Source organism: Rhodnius prolixus, unplaced genomic scaffold (genome assembly GCF_049639745.1).
Source record: "Rhodnius prolixus isolate KJV_2025 unplaced genomic scaffold, Rpr scaffold_14, whole genome shotgun sequence".
Taxonomy (NCBI): domain Eukaryota; kingdom Metazoa; phylum Arthropoda; class Insecta; order Hemiptera; family Reduviidae; genus Rhodnius; species Rhodnius prolixus.
This window is the reverse complement of record NW_027411594.1, coordinates 3,413,276-3,427,426: the sequence shown is the minus strand read 5'-3', so window position 1 is coordinate 3,427,426 and position 14,151 is coordinate 3,413,276. Positions and strand designations below refer to the sequence as shown.

General features: G+C 31.1%; 1 protein-coding gene across 4 annotated transcripts in view; it reads left to right on the top strand.

Moving 5' to 3' along the window:
• LOC141451660 (uncharacterized) overlaps nucleotides 1–14,151 on the top strand; it is a 47,875-nt gene that overhangs the window by 14,295 nt on the left and 19,429 nt on the right. For 3 of the 4 annotated variants that reach the window (XM_074123148.1, XM_074123146.1, XM_074123144.1), the window contains 19 exons: nucleotides 295–538; nucleotides 1,686–1,874; nucleotides 1,950–2,118; nucleotides 3,261–3,372; nucleotides 3,484–3,660; nucleotides 4,501–4,652; nucleotides 4,752–4,864; nucleotides 4,941–5,100; nucleotides 5,576–5,682; nucleotides 5,774–5,901; nucleotides 6,166–6,313; nucleotides 6,455–6,573; nucleotides 6,700–6,810; nucleotides 7,506–7,675; nucleotides 8,226–8,390; nucleotides 12,231–12,358; nucleotides 12,478–12,574; nucleotides 12,677–12,749; nucleotides 12,952–13,911. In XM_074123148.1, the coding sequence (XP_073979249.1) occupies nucleotides 295–538; nucleotides 1,686–1,874; nucleotides 1,950–2,118; nucleotides 3,261–3,372; nucleotides 3,484–3,660; nucleotides 4,501–4,652; nucleotides 4,752–4,864; nucleotides 4,941–5,100; nucleotides 5,576–5,682; nucleotides 5,774–5,901; nucleotides 6,166–6,313; nucleotides 6,455–6,573; nucleotides 6,700–6,810; nucleotides 7,506–7,675; nucleotides 8,226–8,390; nucleotides 12,231–12,358; nucleotides 12,478–12,574; nucleotides 12,677–12,749; nucleotides 12,952–12,988 (2,599 nt within the window). In that variant the 3' untranslated portion in view covers nucleotides 12,989–13,911. Of the gene's footprint in view, nucleotides 1–294; nucleotides 539–1,685; nucleotides 1,875–1,949; nucleotides 2,119–3,260; nucleotides 3,373–3,483; nucleotides 3,661–4,500; nucleotides 4,653–4,751; nucleotides 4,865–4,940; nucleotides 5,101–5,575; nucleotides 5,683–5,773; nucleotides 5,902–6,165; nucleotides 6,314–6,454; nucleotides 6,574–6,699; nucleotides 6,811–7,505; nucleotides 7,676–8,225; nucleotides 8,391–12,230; nucleotides 12,359–12,477; nucleotides 12,575–12,676; nucleotides 12,750–12,951; nucleotides 13,912–14,151 lie in introns of those variants that run through there. The other variant, XM_074123145.1, reaches the window with a different exon arrangement.

Genomic DNA, 14,151 nt, shown 5'->3' with positions numbered 1-14,151 from the left:
CTCCTAATATAAGAGGTTTATTTAACGTGGTGTTCGCGTTTTATAATTCAAAGAACAATCAATGGACTCTGGCCATTCCTTTAGTCAGTCTTATATGCGAGGGGCCGCACATCTTTTCGAGGATCGAACAGACTCGATCTTTTGGTATAAATTCTAACTTACAAGAAAATTTAATTATGTAAATTGCAGTAAGAGAATGAGATGTGAGTGCTCGCGCAAGATTTTTTTTATACCAAATATTTCTCTTAATTCACCGTTATTATAGCCAATTTCTAACACAATATGTTTCAACAGATACTACATTCATGTTCAAGCTTCGTTGCCGGGAGGATATTCCTCTTCAGCAGATTGCCTTCTGATAATAGTTGGAGGTGAACCTCCAATCATAAGAATTACACAACCTCCAACATTATCCAACTCCGGACAGAGTGTAGTCAAGATATCTGTAAACGATTTGATTGCTGATTGTCGCATAGAGGTCAGATGTTTACCGGCCACTGGAACAGTATGTCCGAATGATAAACATATACAGACACAGGTCAGCATTTAACTTTTTATACAATAGATTTATTGTTTTATAACATAGATTTTTCATTCAAGAAAATAAACATAATTGGATGATTGATATCGATGATGGCTCATGTCCAAATACATTTTGTCTCCAATAAATGTTCGATGTAGGATAAAGCTTGGTAAATTATTGGCCATCTCGTAGTTTTAATCAATACTTATTTGTTTGATAGTTTCCGTTGTTATTTCGTTAAGACTATACACTCGCAAAATAAACTTAATTTCACAATTTCCCTTATTGTACTCAATGAACGTTAAAATGCAATTATGAATCTTAATTTGAAATAATTAAGAACTATATTTAAATCCAGTACAAGAAAAGGTGTATACGATTCCAATTGGTTCATAATGGTACATTCATTTCTTTTAGCTTTTTATTCTAAGTAGAAAGGTGAATAAGTTAACATTCTTTAAAAATTACAGTTAACATTTTATTGGAATTTTATAGTGTACAAAAGATATCATTTTCAGTTCAATTCAAAGCGAATATTCTATTATCTGTTCATCAAGTTACCAAAAGAGTTTGGAAAAGAGTAATTGCGTAATCTGCCGTTATCCTAATGGTTCCAAGCAGAACTGCACATAGGCTATCTAGAGCTTGGGCACATGGTTTGTACGTAGGAACACATGTGTCCCTTGGGGGTATAGGAAAATCTTTTCCTGTGGAAGAATCTAAAGGAGATATTTTTGGATTAAGAGTTATAATTGTAGCCCTACTTGACATTCAAATTTGTAAGAGAATGTTAGAGAAGTTTCAATAATCTTAAAGAACCTTTCCAAAAAACCTGCCCTGTTCCTCATCGTACGTCACAGTCACGGAAATAAAGACAGACATTTGAACTCGGTGAGAGGCGGTACTTACTACTCGTTTCCTATTTCTTACTATGAAGTGGTTGGTTGATATTGCTTATTTTTCGACTGTTCGGAGAAAAAAATCATTCTTCAGTTTACTTGGAATCTTTAAGAAAATCTATTTAAATTAGCAGGGTCGAGATTAATAATCTGGGCTTGTAATAATCTTAAGACCAAACCTCTATACAAACTATCTTTGAACATAAACTATCAAATATTGAAAACTTTACCTGATACTTTATTGATTACAATTATTCATATAGGTTCCAAATGAAACACTGCAAGGAACGCCTTATAAGCCTAAATCTTCAAATATTGTACTCCGAATAATGCCTCTACAATACCGTGCTAAATACAAGTTTAGAGTCACCGTAGACTGTGGCCCAATCGCCCAAAGTCTTGTAACATTTACTGTACCTATGATTGGAATTATGCAAACGGACTCTTTGATGGTAATTAAATTTAATTATTGTTGTTATTACTTTTATTGGGTGATAGTGTAAAAAAAACAAAAACAATATATCTAGGTGGAACCTACCTCAGGAGTTGCATTGAAAACAGATTTTACCTTTAAATTAAATGAAAGGAAACTTGCCGCCAAGGATTTCATTTACAGCTACGGGTATTTACTGGGCAATAAGGAGATCTATTTGGTTACTTCACTTGAACCACAGTCTAGTTTATTTGCACCACCAGGTAATTTTGTCTTTTCAGAACTGATTTTTTATAATAACTTTATGGTTTAAACATAAATTAACTCAAATCATCTACTTCCGTCTATTTAAGACGTATTAATTTCGAAAAATATATGCTTGTACGAGTGATCGTGGGCAAATCGAATATTGGTTATGTGTTCGGAATAGTATGTGGGAGATTCCCAGTTTGAGTGTAGCTTGTTGCTACTTTTTATTTATAGATCTAACGCAACGAAACCTAATTTGGTAGTTAAACGTTAAGCCTCGCCTGAAAAATAGGCAATTACTTTCACATTGTTATATTCGTAAGTTCATAATTTTCTGATTTGAGCTTAAACCACACTTCAAACTTAATTTCTTCAAAATAGCAGCGAACAAATTAAGAAATAATTTCTATTATGCTATAAGTGTCGCAAATATTTTACTCGGAAATTGAAAATTGCCCCTTAATTGAAGGTGGCAGTGGCGAATCTTAAACTAGAATATTTTTCAAACGTTTCATTTATGAATCTTTAGTCTTATACGACTTTAAAAAACATCTAGTATATAACTAAACAAGTTTTTCACATATTTTATTTAGTTGTTCTTGTTTCTTCATCTCCCAAGGAAACTATGTAGTTCCGTCATTTTGATCTCGTGTCAAGACCTACATCAAGACCACAAAAAAAAAAAAAACGGTTTGCAAAATGATTCCGATTTGCACAACCTCTTACTTTCTTAGCGTTTTTATTTGGATTGAACTCCCGCTGAAAAACTTGTTTACCCACTTCAGATTATACTGATTGAAAATTAGGACACTCATTTTTAATTCAGTCTAAGTTTCCATCCAACGTACGAATTTGAAAAGGTTATTCACTTACAGAAAATGGGGAAATATAATTCAGAAAACTATTCGCGTTTCATAAGTTGTAGCGATACTTCTTTAAATTAAGACAAATGTCTTCCAATCCTGACTCTAGTTTGTATAAAACTTTAGTTTGTACGGAAGAAAACACATTCTCTAAGTAACGTGCTGCTCTCTTTAAAACTATTGCTGACGTTCGTGAGAAGTCTATTGTACTGAACACGGTTTTCTTTAACTTTTGTTCTTTGGATAGAACAGATCTTGAAAATTATTGAATGTGGTTTTTATTTTCATTGTAGGCAAACTGAAAGCACTAGTAAATATTTGTAATATGAAAGGAAATTGCTGGATAGTTACTGGACCAGAAGTTAAAGTGGATTCTACAAATACATATGATCCAGAACGATTGAAGTTTGTATTTAATCTGTTGCATAAAACATGCTGAATTCATGATAAGTTTTCATTTGCACTCTAGCGTCACAGTAATATGCAAGATTAGAGAAATAAAATTGTTTTTTTTAGTTCAATTGTTAGCGATTTTAAGGAGCAGCTGTTCAGCTTTCGTTACAAAGAGGCACTTGGAATAGTTGAAGCACTGAGAACAGCATTGAATCAGACAGCAACAAAGCAGTTGTTTTCAAATACTTCAGCGCAGATTGGTAACGTTCTCACCAATAGAATAATTATAATTTGTAAAAGGTTAGTACCTATTAGCCATAACTTAAATGTAATTGTTCAATTTTTATTTTATTGTTCAATTTTTATTTTATTATTGTAAAAATCAAGATCAAAATCTTAAAATTTCTAATCGGTTCTTCATTAGGCGTGACAATAAAGTTTTGGAAATATCATTTTATTTTTTAGATTTTTGACATATTTTCAAAAATAACCAACGATTTTGTACTGGCTAGTCTCTGGGACGTTTCAAACTTGGCCGAATTCTGAGCCTTCAGTTTTTCATGGATCCTCCTAATGTTCCATTGTAAGACCTGGCATTATGCTTTAGATGAATTCCGGTGGGTTGAGAAAAGTTTCATGAAAAGGAAATTCGCAATTTAAAGTATATCGTCTTTTTGTTTAATTTTCCTTGGTGGGAGTCGTACTAAAAGAAATTCCTGAGGGGTATGATACTTTCAGTTCTTTCGCTTTTATAGAGCAAACATCTCACGGTCCTGTGATGGAAAAAGTTATCTGTAAAGCGAGACCATTGCATGATCGTTTCAATCAAATTATACTGTATGTAAGAATAATACTTGCACAATATGTTATTGTTTCGTGAAAATATCCAAGATTTAGAAATATGCACCCCCGAAATTATTGTAATGATCCATCCAAGTTATTTGTTTTTCTTTGGGTATCATTGTTAGTGGTGACTTAAAAAAAAAAAAAGAATGCTGGCATTCTTAAAGGAAGCATGAAGAAAATAAAACCGTTTAGTGTAAAATAAAAGGTCTTTGAGGAATAGGTTACACAAATAAAGTTTTACAAACTTTGATACAAAAGACAACCTCTAATCTTCCATTCTCCATTCTCTGATAGGATGCAAGAGAATTATCAGCGCTTAGCAACTGCAGTACAGCTTTTAGATTTATCTGTGTCAGCTTTGGAAATGATAGAAATTTCTGATTCTCTATTGTCAAGAATATTGGAATTCAGGGACGCTATTCAAAGTGTTGTCAAACAGAAGAATGGTAGGTATTGACTGAGAAAGTATCCATTAATTTGGTTAATTTATTACAATTTTAAAAGTACCTAGTTGTTTAAATTCTTCATTAAACTGTGTTTTCAAGATAAATATAAGGAAAGTGAATCTTCCAATATAAGCGCAGAACCTCGAATCAAACGTTCATTTAGGTCAATCATTGCCAGAAGTAGAAGAAAGACTGAAACACAAATAAACGAGGTACATAATTGCAAAAATTAGATAAATTAACTTTATTGATTTTATTGAAAAAGTTTCATCTTTTTCTTTGCAACAGATAAGTTCTTATATGAAAACTTCAGCATTAGCAATACAACAATTTTCAAATAATGAAACAATGTTAAAATCAGAAGTGTCAGCGTTATTGGAGCATTTACCGGAATATCTAAATAATTTGTGTCAAGAACTCGGTGATGCAAAGCCGTCTGTGTTTATAGGTAAGCTTATAAGTTGGTATGAACAAACACAAAACAAAACTGTTGAACTAAAATAAAAATCTAGTAAAAGTAGCTTAAACGATAACAGAGTTAAGCGATTTTGTGCAGTCATTATTTTATCAGCTCGGAATTAATTTTGAAAATTATTGCATTTGTTTATGCTCTTAAATGAAACAATCTTTTCGATTGAAAATCCGACTGTGTTGCATATGAACTTTTTTGTCGAAATGAAATGTACAATCACCTCCTTTCCTGCCATGTCAATCTGATACGCCCTGTGCAAATCATTGAAAAGATTTAGGTATACGAAACTTCTATTTACTGGACACAGAAAACCAGGTTGTTTTAACTAGTATGATAAAAAGTTTTTATTCTATTCATAAACTAATATTATTTCTGAAAGAACATTTCTTTAATTTATAAGAAATTAAAAAAAAAACAAAAAGAAATTTCAGTATTTTTAATTAAATTTCAGGGACTAAAGTTGCTGAAATAAGTAGCATTAAGTTAAGAAAATCTGGCAACAAACATGAGATAAAAATAACTGAATGTGATAATAAATGTGGAAATTCTACAGCGCAGGTAAACGCTTTTCTTTTTGAGTTAGCTAATTAAGAATCAATTCCTCCGACCAGTTCTATCTGTAATATAGGTTTGTTTTTGTTTTTTTTAGTTAATCTTAACCAAACCATTATTAGAAAAATACAAAGGTTCAGATTCAATCTGTGTTGCGTCCAGTATATTTTATGACGACCTCTTGTCTATTAATACTAATTACTCATCTGAAGAATATTTTGGAAGGTAAGTTAGAGATAAAGATAGTAAAACAGGTAAATAAAAGTTTATTAGTTTCACATTATTAACAGTTGAAATTAATTAGTATGTCATGAAAAACTATAATTATTTAATAATTAAATTAAATGATAATAATCGTATACTCTTTCGTGGAAATGAAACTGACTGGACTTAACATAATTTACTAGGATTTACCATAACATCACAGTAGATATTCTGAAATTAAATCTGTTTTGATTAGTATTTTATATTAATTATGGCCTTTTTTAGGTGGAGTGCCGTTTATGGTGTAATGATTTATAGTTACATTAATGATTCAATATCCAAACCAGAAGTGGACAATTCTACTAAAAAACCACTGGCTGTAATAAAAATACCTCTCTGGCCAGGAAAAATCCCACAAGGGAATGAAGTTAAAGTAAGAATAATAATAATTATTAACTTTTTCGAGAAAGTTTTAAACATGAACTGTTTACTCTTTTGAAGAAAATCTACTCAATAAGCTCCCATTTTTTATTCACTTAATTATTATTCATTTATTTGTGATTTTTCTTTCAAGTGTCATTCATGGAATGATAATATGGCTTGGAATTGGAGAGGATGTAAAACGGCCAAACAGACGGTGGTAAATAATAAAGAAATAATTGAATGTCGTTGTCCAATTCCAGGATATGTTAGGTAATTATATAATTCAATTTTGTTATTATTATTTTTTGCGCCACTGTGATGTTAGAGCTTATTCTATGTATTATTGTTTATTATAATATTTGCTTAATCATTTTTAATAATTTTGTTCTATTTCAGCCTTATTGCTATAAGTTCTAATGATAGTTCAGCAAAAATTTCTGCGACTTTAAAGAACACCACTAGTAGTAGTAGTACTTCTGGTTCTACAACATTATCTACACCGTTGAAGTTAGTTAATTTTCTTACATTTATAGATTTGTATTTTTTTTTATTCTCTATTTCATTTTCTTTATCAAAGCTTAAAAATGAATGGTAATATGTATATTTTTTATTTATTTATTTTTTGTAAATTGTCATGACCTTAGGTCTCGTGATTTAGATAAAGTAAGTTTTTTTTTTGCTGAACCTTCAAATTGAAGAAAACATTTCACCTCTCCAACGCTTTGCAAATCGTCTCGCATAATTTTGTTTTATGAATTGGTTCACCTTTGCCAATTTGACATAGAGTGTACAGAATATATAGGTATACTCGTCTCTTTTTTTAAATTGCAAATATTACTAAAGTTGTCTTTGTAAAAAGAGCAAATAAATCAAGAATCTAATGATAAAGGACTTTAAAAAATGGTTGTGTCTCTACTTAGGTCGGTACGACGGAGGTTTATTTATTACAAGAAGAAGTCTACTCTCAAAAGATGGCTGGGAGAAATGGAGCTTACGGTATTGTAGAAAAAAGGGAGGTCTCTTCTGGAGGACCGTCGTTAGGGTTTTTTGTAGGATGGGGTTGGGATTGGGAATTAGAGAGCTCATTCGGCCGCTTCTTAACAATAATAATACATTTTCAAAATGTAATAGATAATTGGAAGTTTATCCCAACTCCTTATTGCGAAAAATTATTCTTTAACCAATTTGCTGTTTTCTTCTAGGATCAATGAAAAATATGATGAAAAAGTTGCTAATCAATCTGAAAAAGTTGCTAATCAATTTGAAAAAGTTGCTAATCAATCTGAAAAAGTTATAAAAGCAAATACGGAACCGCCGACTGATCAACTTGACCTACCAGAAGCAAAAAACCAAGAAACATCTTACGATACTGGTACTAAAGCATTGTTTAATTACAGCTTATTGTTTGGGGGAAAAAACAACATTAATTCTTGCCAACCATATTTTCAATTCTCAGGAAGTACTCGTACTACACAACTTGTTTTGCCGCTAATCGTGAATGTGGTTTCAAAAAAAGAAACATATATGATTTTTTTTTTTTCAATTTCATTATTTTTACTTGGGTGTTTCTTTAAAACTATCATTTAGTTATTGTTTATTTGTAAGATTAAAAGTATGAAATGTCCACATATACCTCATATTACTGACTCGGTCAACTGAGTGAATTTAGCCAGCTGAGTCAGCAAGTATAGTGCGAGACAGATACATAAGTCGAGAACTGTACATCAAACTGAATATTCCATCTCTGATAATGGATAAAAGTCTGAAATTTGTCACGATTACAATAAATATTCATTCTACGACAGATAAAATCAAAGATATTATCAAGCCTTGCGGTTCTAGTCCATTTTCAAGAATTAAGTAATTGTTTTTTGGGATTGTTTTACTGAAATGGAATAACTTTTTTTTCTTCTTTTTAATAGATAAAATCAAGGTACATCTGAAACTTTTAGAAGAAAATTTGAAAAATATTTCCTCATCTTTGGATTCATTGGCACATGACTTTGCCAAAGGTACTCGTTATGATGTGGATCATAATAAACTAGATGTACCTGCACAACAGTTAGACGTCACCAAAACGAAGAATGGTATTATTGCTTATTTGATTTTTTTTATCGTGTTTATAAGTTATCTAAAAAAAAAAAATATGGGAGATCTCAACTCTTTTAGTAGTAATTTTTAAACCAAAGAAGGTTCTTGGAAGTCATAATTTAAGCTTGATGATTTAAGACTAGTACAATTTTTATATAGATTCTGAAAGAATAAGAAGCTTCTTTAAAATTTGTGGGATTCACGCTACCAGAAAAATAAAATAAGGTTTTGCAAGTGAGAGAAATTTGCGACTTTGAAATGCACCAGATTCTGGTCATTTAGCTCCTGCAAATTAAAAAGCAAAAAAAGTTTTTTTAAGGCCTGTCAACAACTGGAGCTTTTTTTAGTGGACTGGCGGCCTGTAGCTCCTGTAAAGAAGAAGAAGAAGAAGAAAAAAAAATCTAAGAGCATTCTGAACTCGAACGACATTTCATGGGAGTCGGCGCACTAACTACAGAGCTAATCTCTTCCTTCATATTTAACCAGATATTTGTCATGCATTATAGTTACTTAAAGTGGTTCTTATCTACGTATTAAGAAATTATCTTCTAGGCCCCCTTATCACTTACATTTACCGAACTAGAAACTTTTTAGAGTGACCTTCACATTTTTAAAGCCATCTTTGCGCAGGATATCCTGCAGTCTTTTCTTTCTACACGCCCTCAAAGAGTATTCTCGTCTGCGAACATGGTCTAGAAAGATGTAGAAGTCTGCGCATTATCATTCTAATCATCATTCATTATCGTTCCCATGAAGCTCTTTAGGAGCTTTATCTGCTGGACCCAATTCGTTCTTTTTATTTATTTATTTTTTGCTAAATCTTTAGTTAAATTACTTGTACTTCTCTCAATTAAAACTCCAGTTTTCCCCATTCTAAATCTATAAATTTCCAGATGCATCGAAATCAGAAAATTAAATTCGAAATAGAAATCTTAAAAGAAACTTTTATTCTAGATATTTATATATTATATATATAAAAATGACTGTGTGTCTCTCTGTCTTTCTGTCTGTAACCTTAGATGTTGACGCGCCTTAAATCATTTAAAAAAATATATATATCGATTTAAGTTTCAGCAGTCATAATTGCATGACTTTTGATTCATTCGCCTACAAATCATTTCCTGTTTCCTAAATTTAAAAAGTAGAAACTTCGATATTTTAAAGAAATTTCAATAACATTTCTTATAAAAGTTCACTTTACTGTAGTTTGATGATTTCATAAAACAGATTTTCATACATTATTGATGATGATGATGTTATCAATAAACAATTTGGTTTCTTTCCTTTCATTAGATCGTTTAAAAGATGACATTAAGAAACTTGAACAACCTTATAGATGCCTTATAGATATTGCTGTTGCGTTATATAAAAGAGAAAAGTGACAGAAAATTATGTATAAGAATTTTTTTTCTTAATAATTTAAGTTCTGTGGACATGTGGAATTTCAGAGGCAAAAAAAAAATCCATTTGTAAATATACTTCTTGCTGGTAAAAAGCCCAAAGAACGAAAACTCCTTTTTGTCATGAACTTTTGAGCGATCTGGACTGAGTATTCGGACTTTTATTTAACGTTCAGTCCCAATAATTTCAGTGTTTATCAAATAATAAACGGTCGGTATTACAGTTAGAAAATTACAAGCCTAAATCGGTATAGATATACTCAGATCTCAGAACTCTTAAATAATAATTTTGTTCAGAATAATGTTTGAAATAAATAGGTTTATGACAGAGAAGTTTAAAATAAACAACAGACTAAAGGGTTTTTTTAAGCGTACGCTTATTTTTTACGAAAAATGAGTTTAAAAAAGCACTCACACAAATAGGGTGAAGGGACCGGTAATTTAGAGCTTAAGAAAAAATTCGAGTTTCGTTTAGAATATCTTCCGTTATTTTTCCGCTCCATTAGATTGTATTATGTATTATTAATATTTAAATAGCAGTAAATTCGATTTTTATGTCAACCAAAAATTATTACTTTTTTTAAAGTATTTCAATGACCCGGTGATTGACATACCGAATTTTCGGTGGTACCAGTGCTTGACATGGGGTGGGACCAGTGATTGACAACAATATTCCTGAAACGACCTAAAAAATTCAAAATACCTAAATCACTGTTCCACTTAGATTTTTAACAAAAAATCAGTCTTATTCATAATTAATAAAAATCGGTTTTTAAATTGGCATACCTAAATAATGTAATATTTTTCAACATTACGCTTTTACATGCAGTTATTGACGATCAACTCTTATACAACTATCCTACCGGAGAGTTTTAATTTCGTTCAAACCTTCTAAGGCATCTGCGTCATTCAATTATCGAGAAACTTCATTATACAAAACGTTCAAACTAGTATTGGTTACTTTGGCTCAAGAAACAGTTCGCTTATTCTTCTTGCAATGATAGGATGACGGTTCCGGAATGCTTTCTACCAAGGTTTACCTGATAGGTTATTATTGAAAGGGTTCGGAATATCTAGTTTTTTAATAAGTTGCCATACACTCATCAGTAGATGGATTTTAGTGATGGGAAACCCAGCTCTGGCAACGGACGCGATCCACAAAACTAAAAAAAAATCCTTTTCCGCAGAGGAGAGTAATGTACTTGGCTCCATTCGTCTGCTGACTGTAGATTTACCTTTCACTTTGTACAATAGGATAACTCGAGCGAGTGGGTGCTTTTTAGCAGCTTTACTAATTGATGTTCCTTGACCTAGAACTATCTCCCACAGTAAACAACAGATTATTCGTATAAAATTTCGTGCTCTTACACACACTATTGTACTGAGTAGTATGCTATAGTTTTCTTGAGTACAGATCCATTATTGAGAAGATATTGAGAGTTGAAATTTTTTCGGGTCGTGGTTTTGCTGTGAAATTAAGCCCTTATAATTCCCACAGTAAACAACAGGTTATTCGTATGAAATTTTGTGCTCTTACACACTCTGTTTTACTGAGTAGTATACTATAGTTTTCTTGAGAACAGATACATTAGTTGAGATGATATTGAGAGTTGAAATTTTTTCGGGTCATGGTTTTGCTGTGAAATGGGACCCTTATAATTCCCACAGTAAACAACAGGTTATTGGTATGAAATTTGGTGCTCTTACATACTCTGTTTTACTGAGTAGTATGCTATAGTTTTCTTGAGTACTGATCAATTAGTTGAGAAGATATGGAGAGTTGAAATTTTATTGTGTCATGGTTTTGCTGTTAAATGGGGCCCTTATAACTCCCACAGTAAACAACAGATATCGTCTGGGATCTAATTGGGCTCATTAGTTGTAATGTACACAAAATTTCATACGAATAATCTGTTGTTTACTGTGGGAGTTTTAAGGGCCCAATTTAACAGCAAAACCATGACCCAAAAAAATTTCGACTCTCAATATCTCCTCAAGTAATGGATCTGTTTTCAAGAAAACTATAGCATACTACTCAGTAAAATATTGTGTGTAAGAGCACAAAATTTAATCACTTCTGGATTTTCATAATTTCTCTGCTTAACAGTTCGAACTCAAACTTAACTTGTACAGAGATCGTTTTGATTTTGCTCTTAACAACATACAATCACTCAGTGTAGAAGTTCTACATTCTACATATTACTAATTCTTTTTCCAACTCTCAAACACCTGAAGTAGTAGCAACCGATCTTTTAGATCTTCTTGTGTACCGCTCTCTCTCCCATCTGTCAATTTTAAAGCGTACAATAATAATAGAAATTTTTCATATTAATTTATATTCATTACTAAGTAAACTGCGTGATGCTGTGTTTCTATTTTCATGTTTAATTTCTTTAATAGTGAATATTTAATTATCTATGTCTTCTTTTTTTCCAGAAACTCCTTCAGAATATACAGCCCTAGTTGCTATTGGATTAATTTGCCCTGCTGTTCTTTTGTCAGTCATCATTATTGGCCAATTTATCAGGAAAAAAAGGGAACAGAGAGCAATAAGATTTTTACAGGTACTATGGATCGAATAATTATTTAAATGTTCTAATTAGAGAATTAGTTATTTAATATACTAGCTAGTTTCTCTTGTTTTTTTTTCAATTATTTATTTATTTATTTTTATGAATTGTAGGGGCTAGATTCTCCTACCCCAAAATATCTGAGGCTCACCGAAACCACTTCAATGAACAGATTAGAGCAAACTTACACGGCTGACGATCAAAGAGCTGGTAATATTATTTTTTGTCTTCATTTCTTTTCTGTTTTATGGATTATTATTTATAATTTTTTAATCTATAATTGAATTTTCTGAAAATATATTTTATTTAAAGGAAGAGAACTAGAATCCGGAGTTGTTCTCACTGTAGATGCCAACAGGATGTCCTCAAAATATAATGAGCCAAGGTTCGTACCCTTTTTTTAATTATAATTATATCAGTTAATTAATGTACTAGGGTAATTAAAAATAACAAATTAATTTTATATTTAAGTACAGACCATCATGTAGGAGTTATCTTTCTTTCGACGAACTGGATTAATTATTACGGATAATACTTATAGCGAAGCAATACTTTTTAAACTGAGTTACGTCTTCTTTTTTTTGCAGCTCCAGCAATTCATTTCAAAATGTCCCCTTGAAGTGAAAAGCTGAAACGACTTCTTCCGAGATATCAACTATCTTTTTTTATAAGTATCATTGAAACTTTATACAACTTTAAATCTTGATTTGATGGTTACAGCTCTTGAAAAGTTGGTTAATGTATCACCTCTTCTACTTGCGTCTACGTCATACTAATCTATTCATCCTAAACATGTTTAAACAATGAAAGTATGCCCATCTTTATGGCCCCTCAGTACTCCATATTCTTGCCTTCATGAGATCTCTTCGCGTTCGTCTCTCCCTTTCACAATAATTTAAGAACACTCTCATTTTTTTTTTTAGTAAAACCTAAAACTGGATTGAAGTACGAGCAAAAGACACGAATTCGACTGGCTAGACATTTAAACTTACTGACACAGACAACTTCTCGCTTAACCTTCATATCAGTCTTCAACATTACACTCATCACATAAGCGACCCTACATCTTTAGAAGACTGAAACTGAGACTTTATCAAGATCTTTGAAAAACAATTCTCAATTTTCATTATTTATCGCCGTGTTTAATACTCTTAATAAGCTTACTAATGAAGTTACATCAATTTGATTATTGAATGAATGATCTCTAGATATTATTCTATTTTATTCCAAAGATTGTTCATTGATTGATTGTCTATTCATGTTATTATTACTAGAAATATGTTTTTAAAAATAATTTATTCATACTTTTATCAGTTAATTTAAAAGAAATTTTATTTCGAGCTTACAAATTGCCGTTGTTGCATGAAAATAATTAATTAGCAGTAAACATCGCAATTTCAGTCTGACAATTAAAACAGATTAGCATAGACTACTTTTTCTTTTCGATTTATCTTTATTGATAAATGTTATATAAAATTTATTCTTTAAGAAGTAATTATTGTGCATCTTTTTTAATGTAATTTGTAAGTAAAATATTTATGAGTGTTTTTAATTTATTTGATTTAATTCCATTATTTCCTGACAATCTTCCCCTATGATTTTTTTTTTTTTTCTTCTTCATTTTGAACCACTTTACATTTATTAAAGAAACCTAAATGCTCTACACTTTATAGTGAAAAATGTTTTAAATATTTTCTTAATAGAACACAAAATATTGGAGAATTGGAGCCTCCTAAGAATAAACCTCTTTTTGTAGCGTATTCGCTCTTACTTCTAGTAAAATTAAA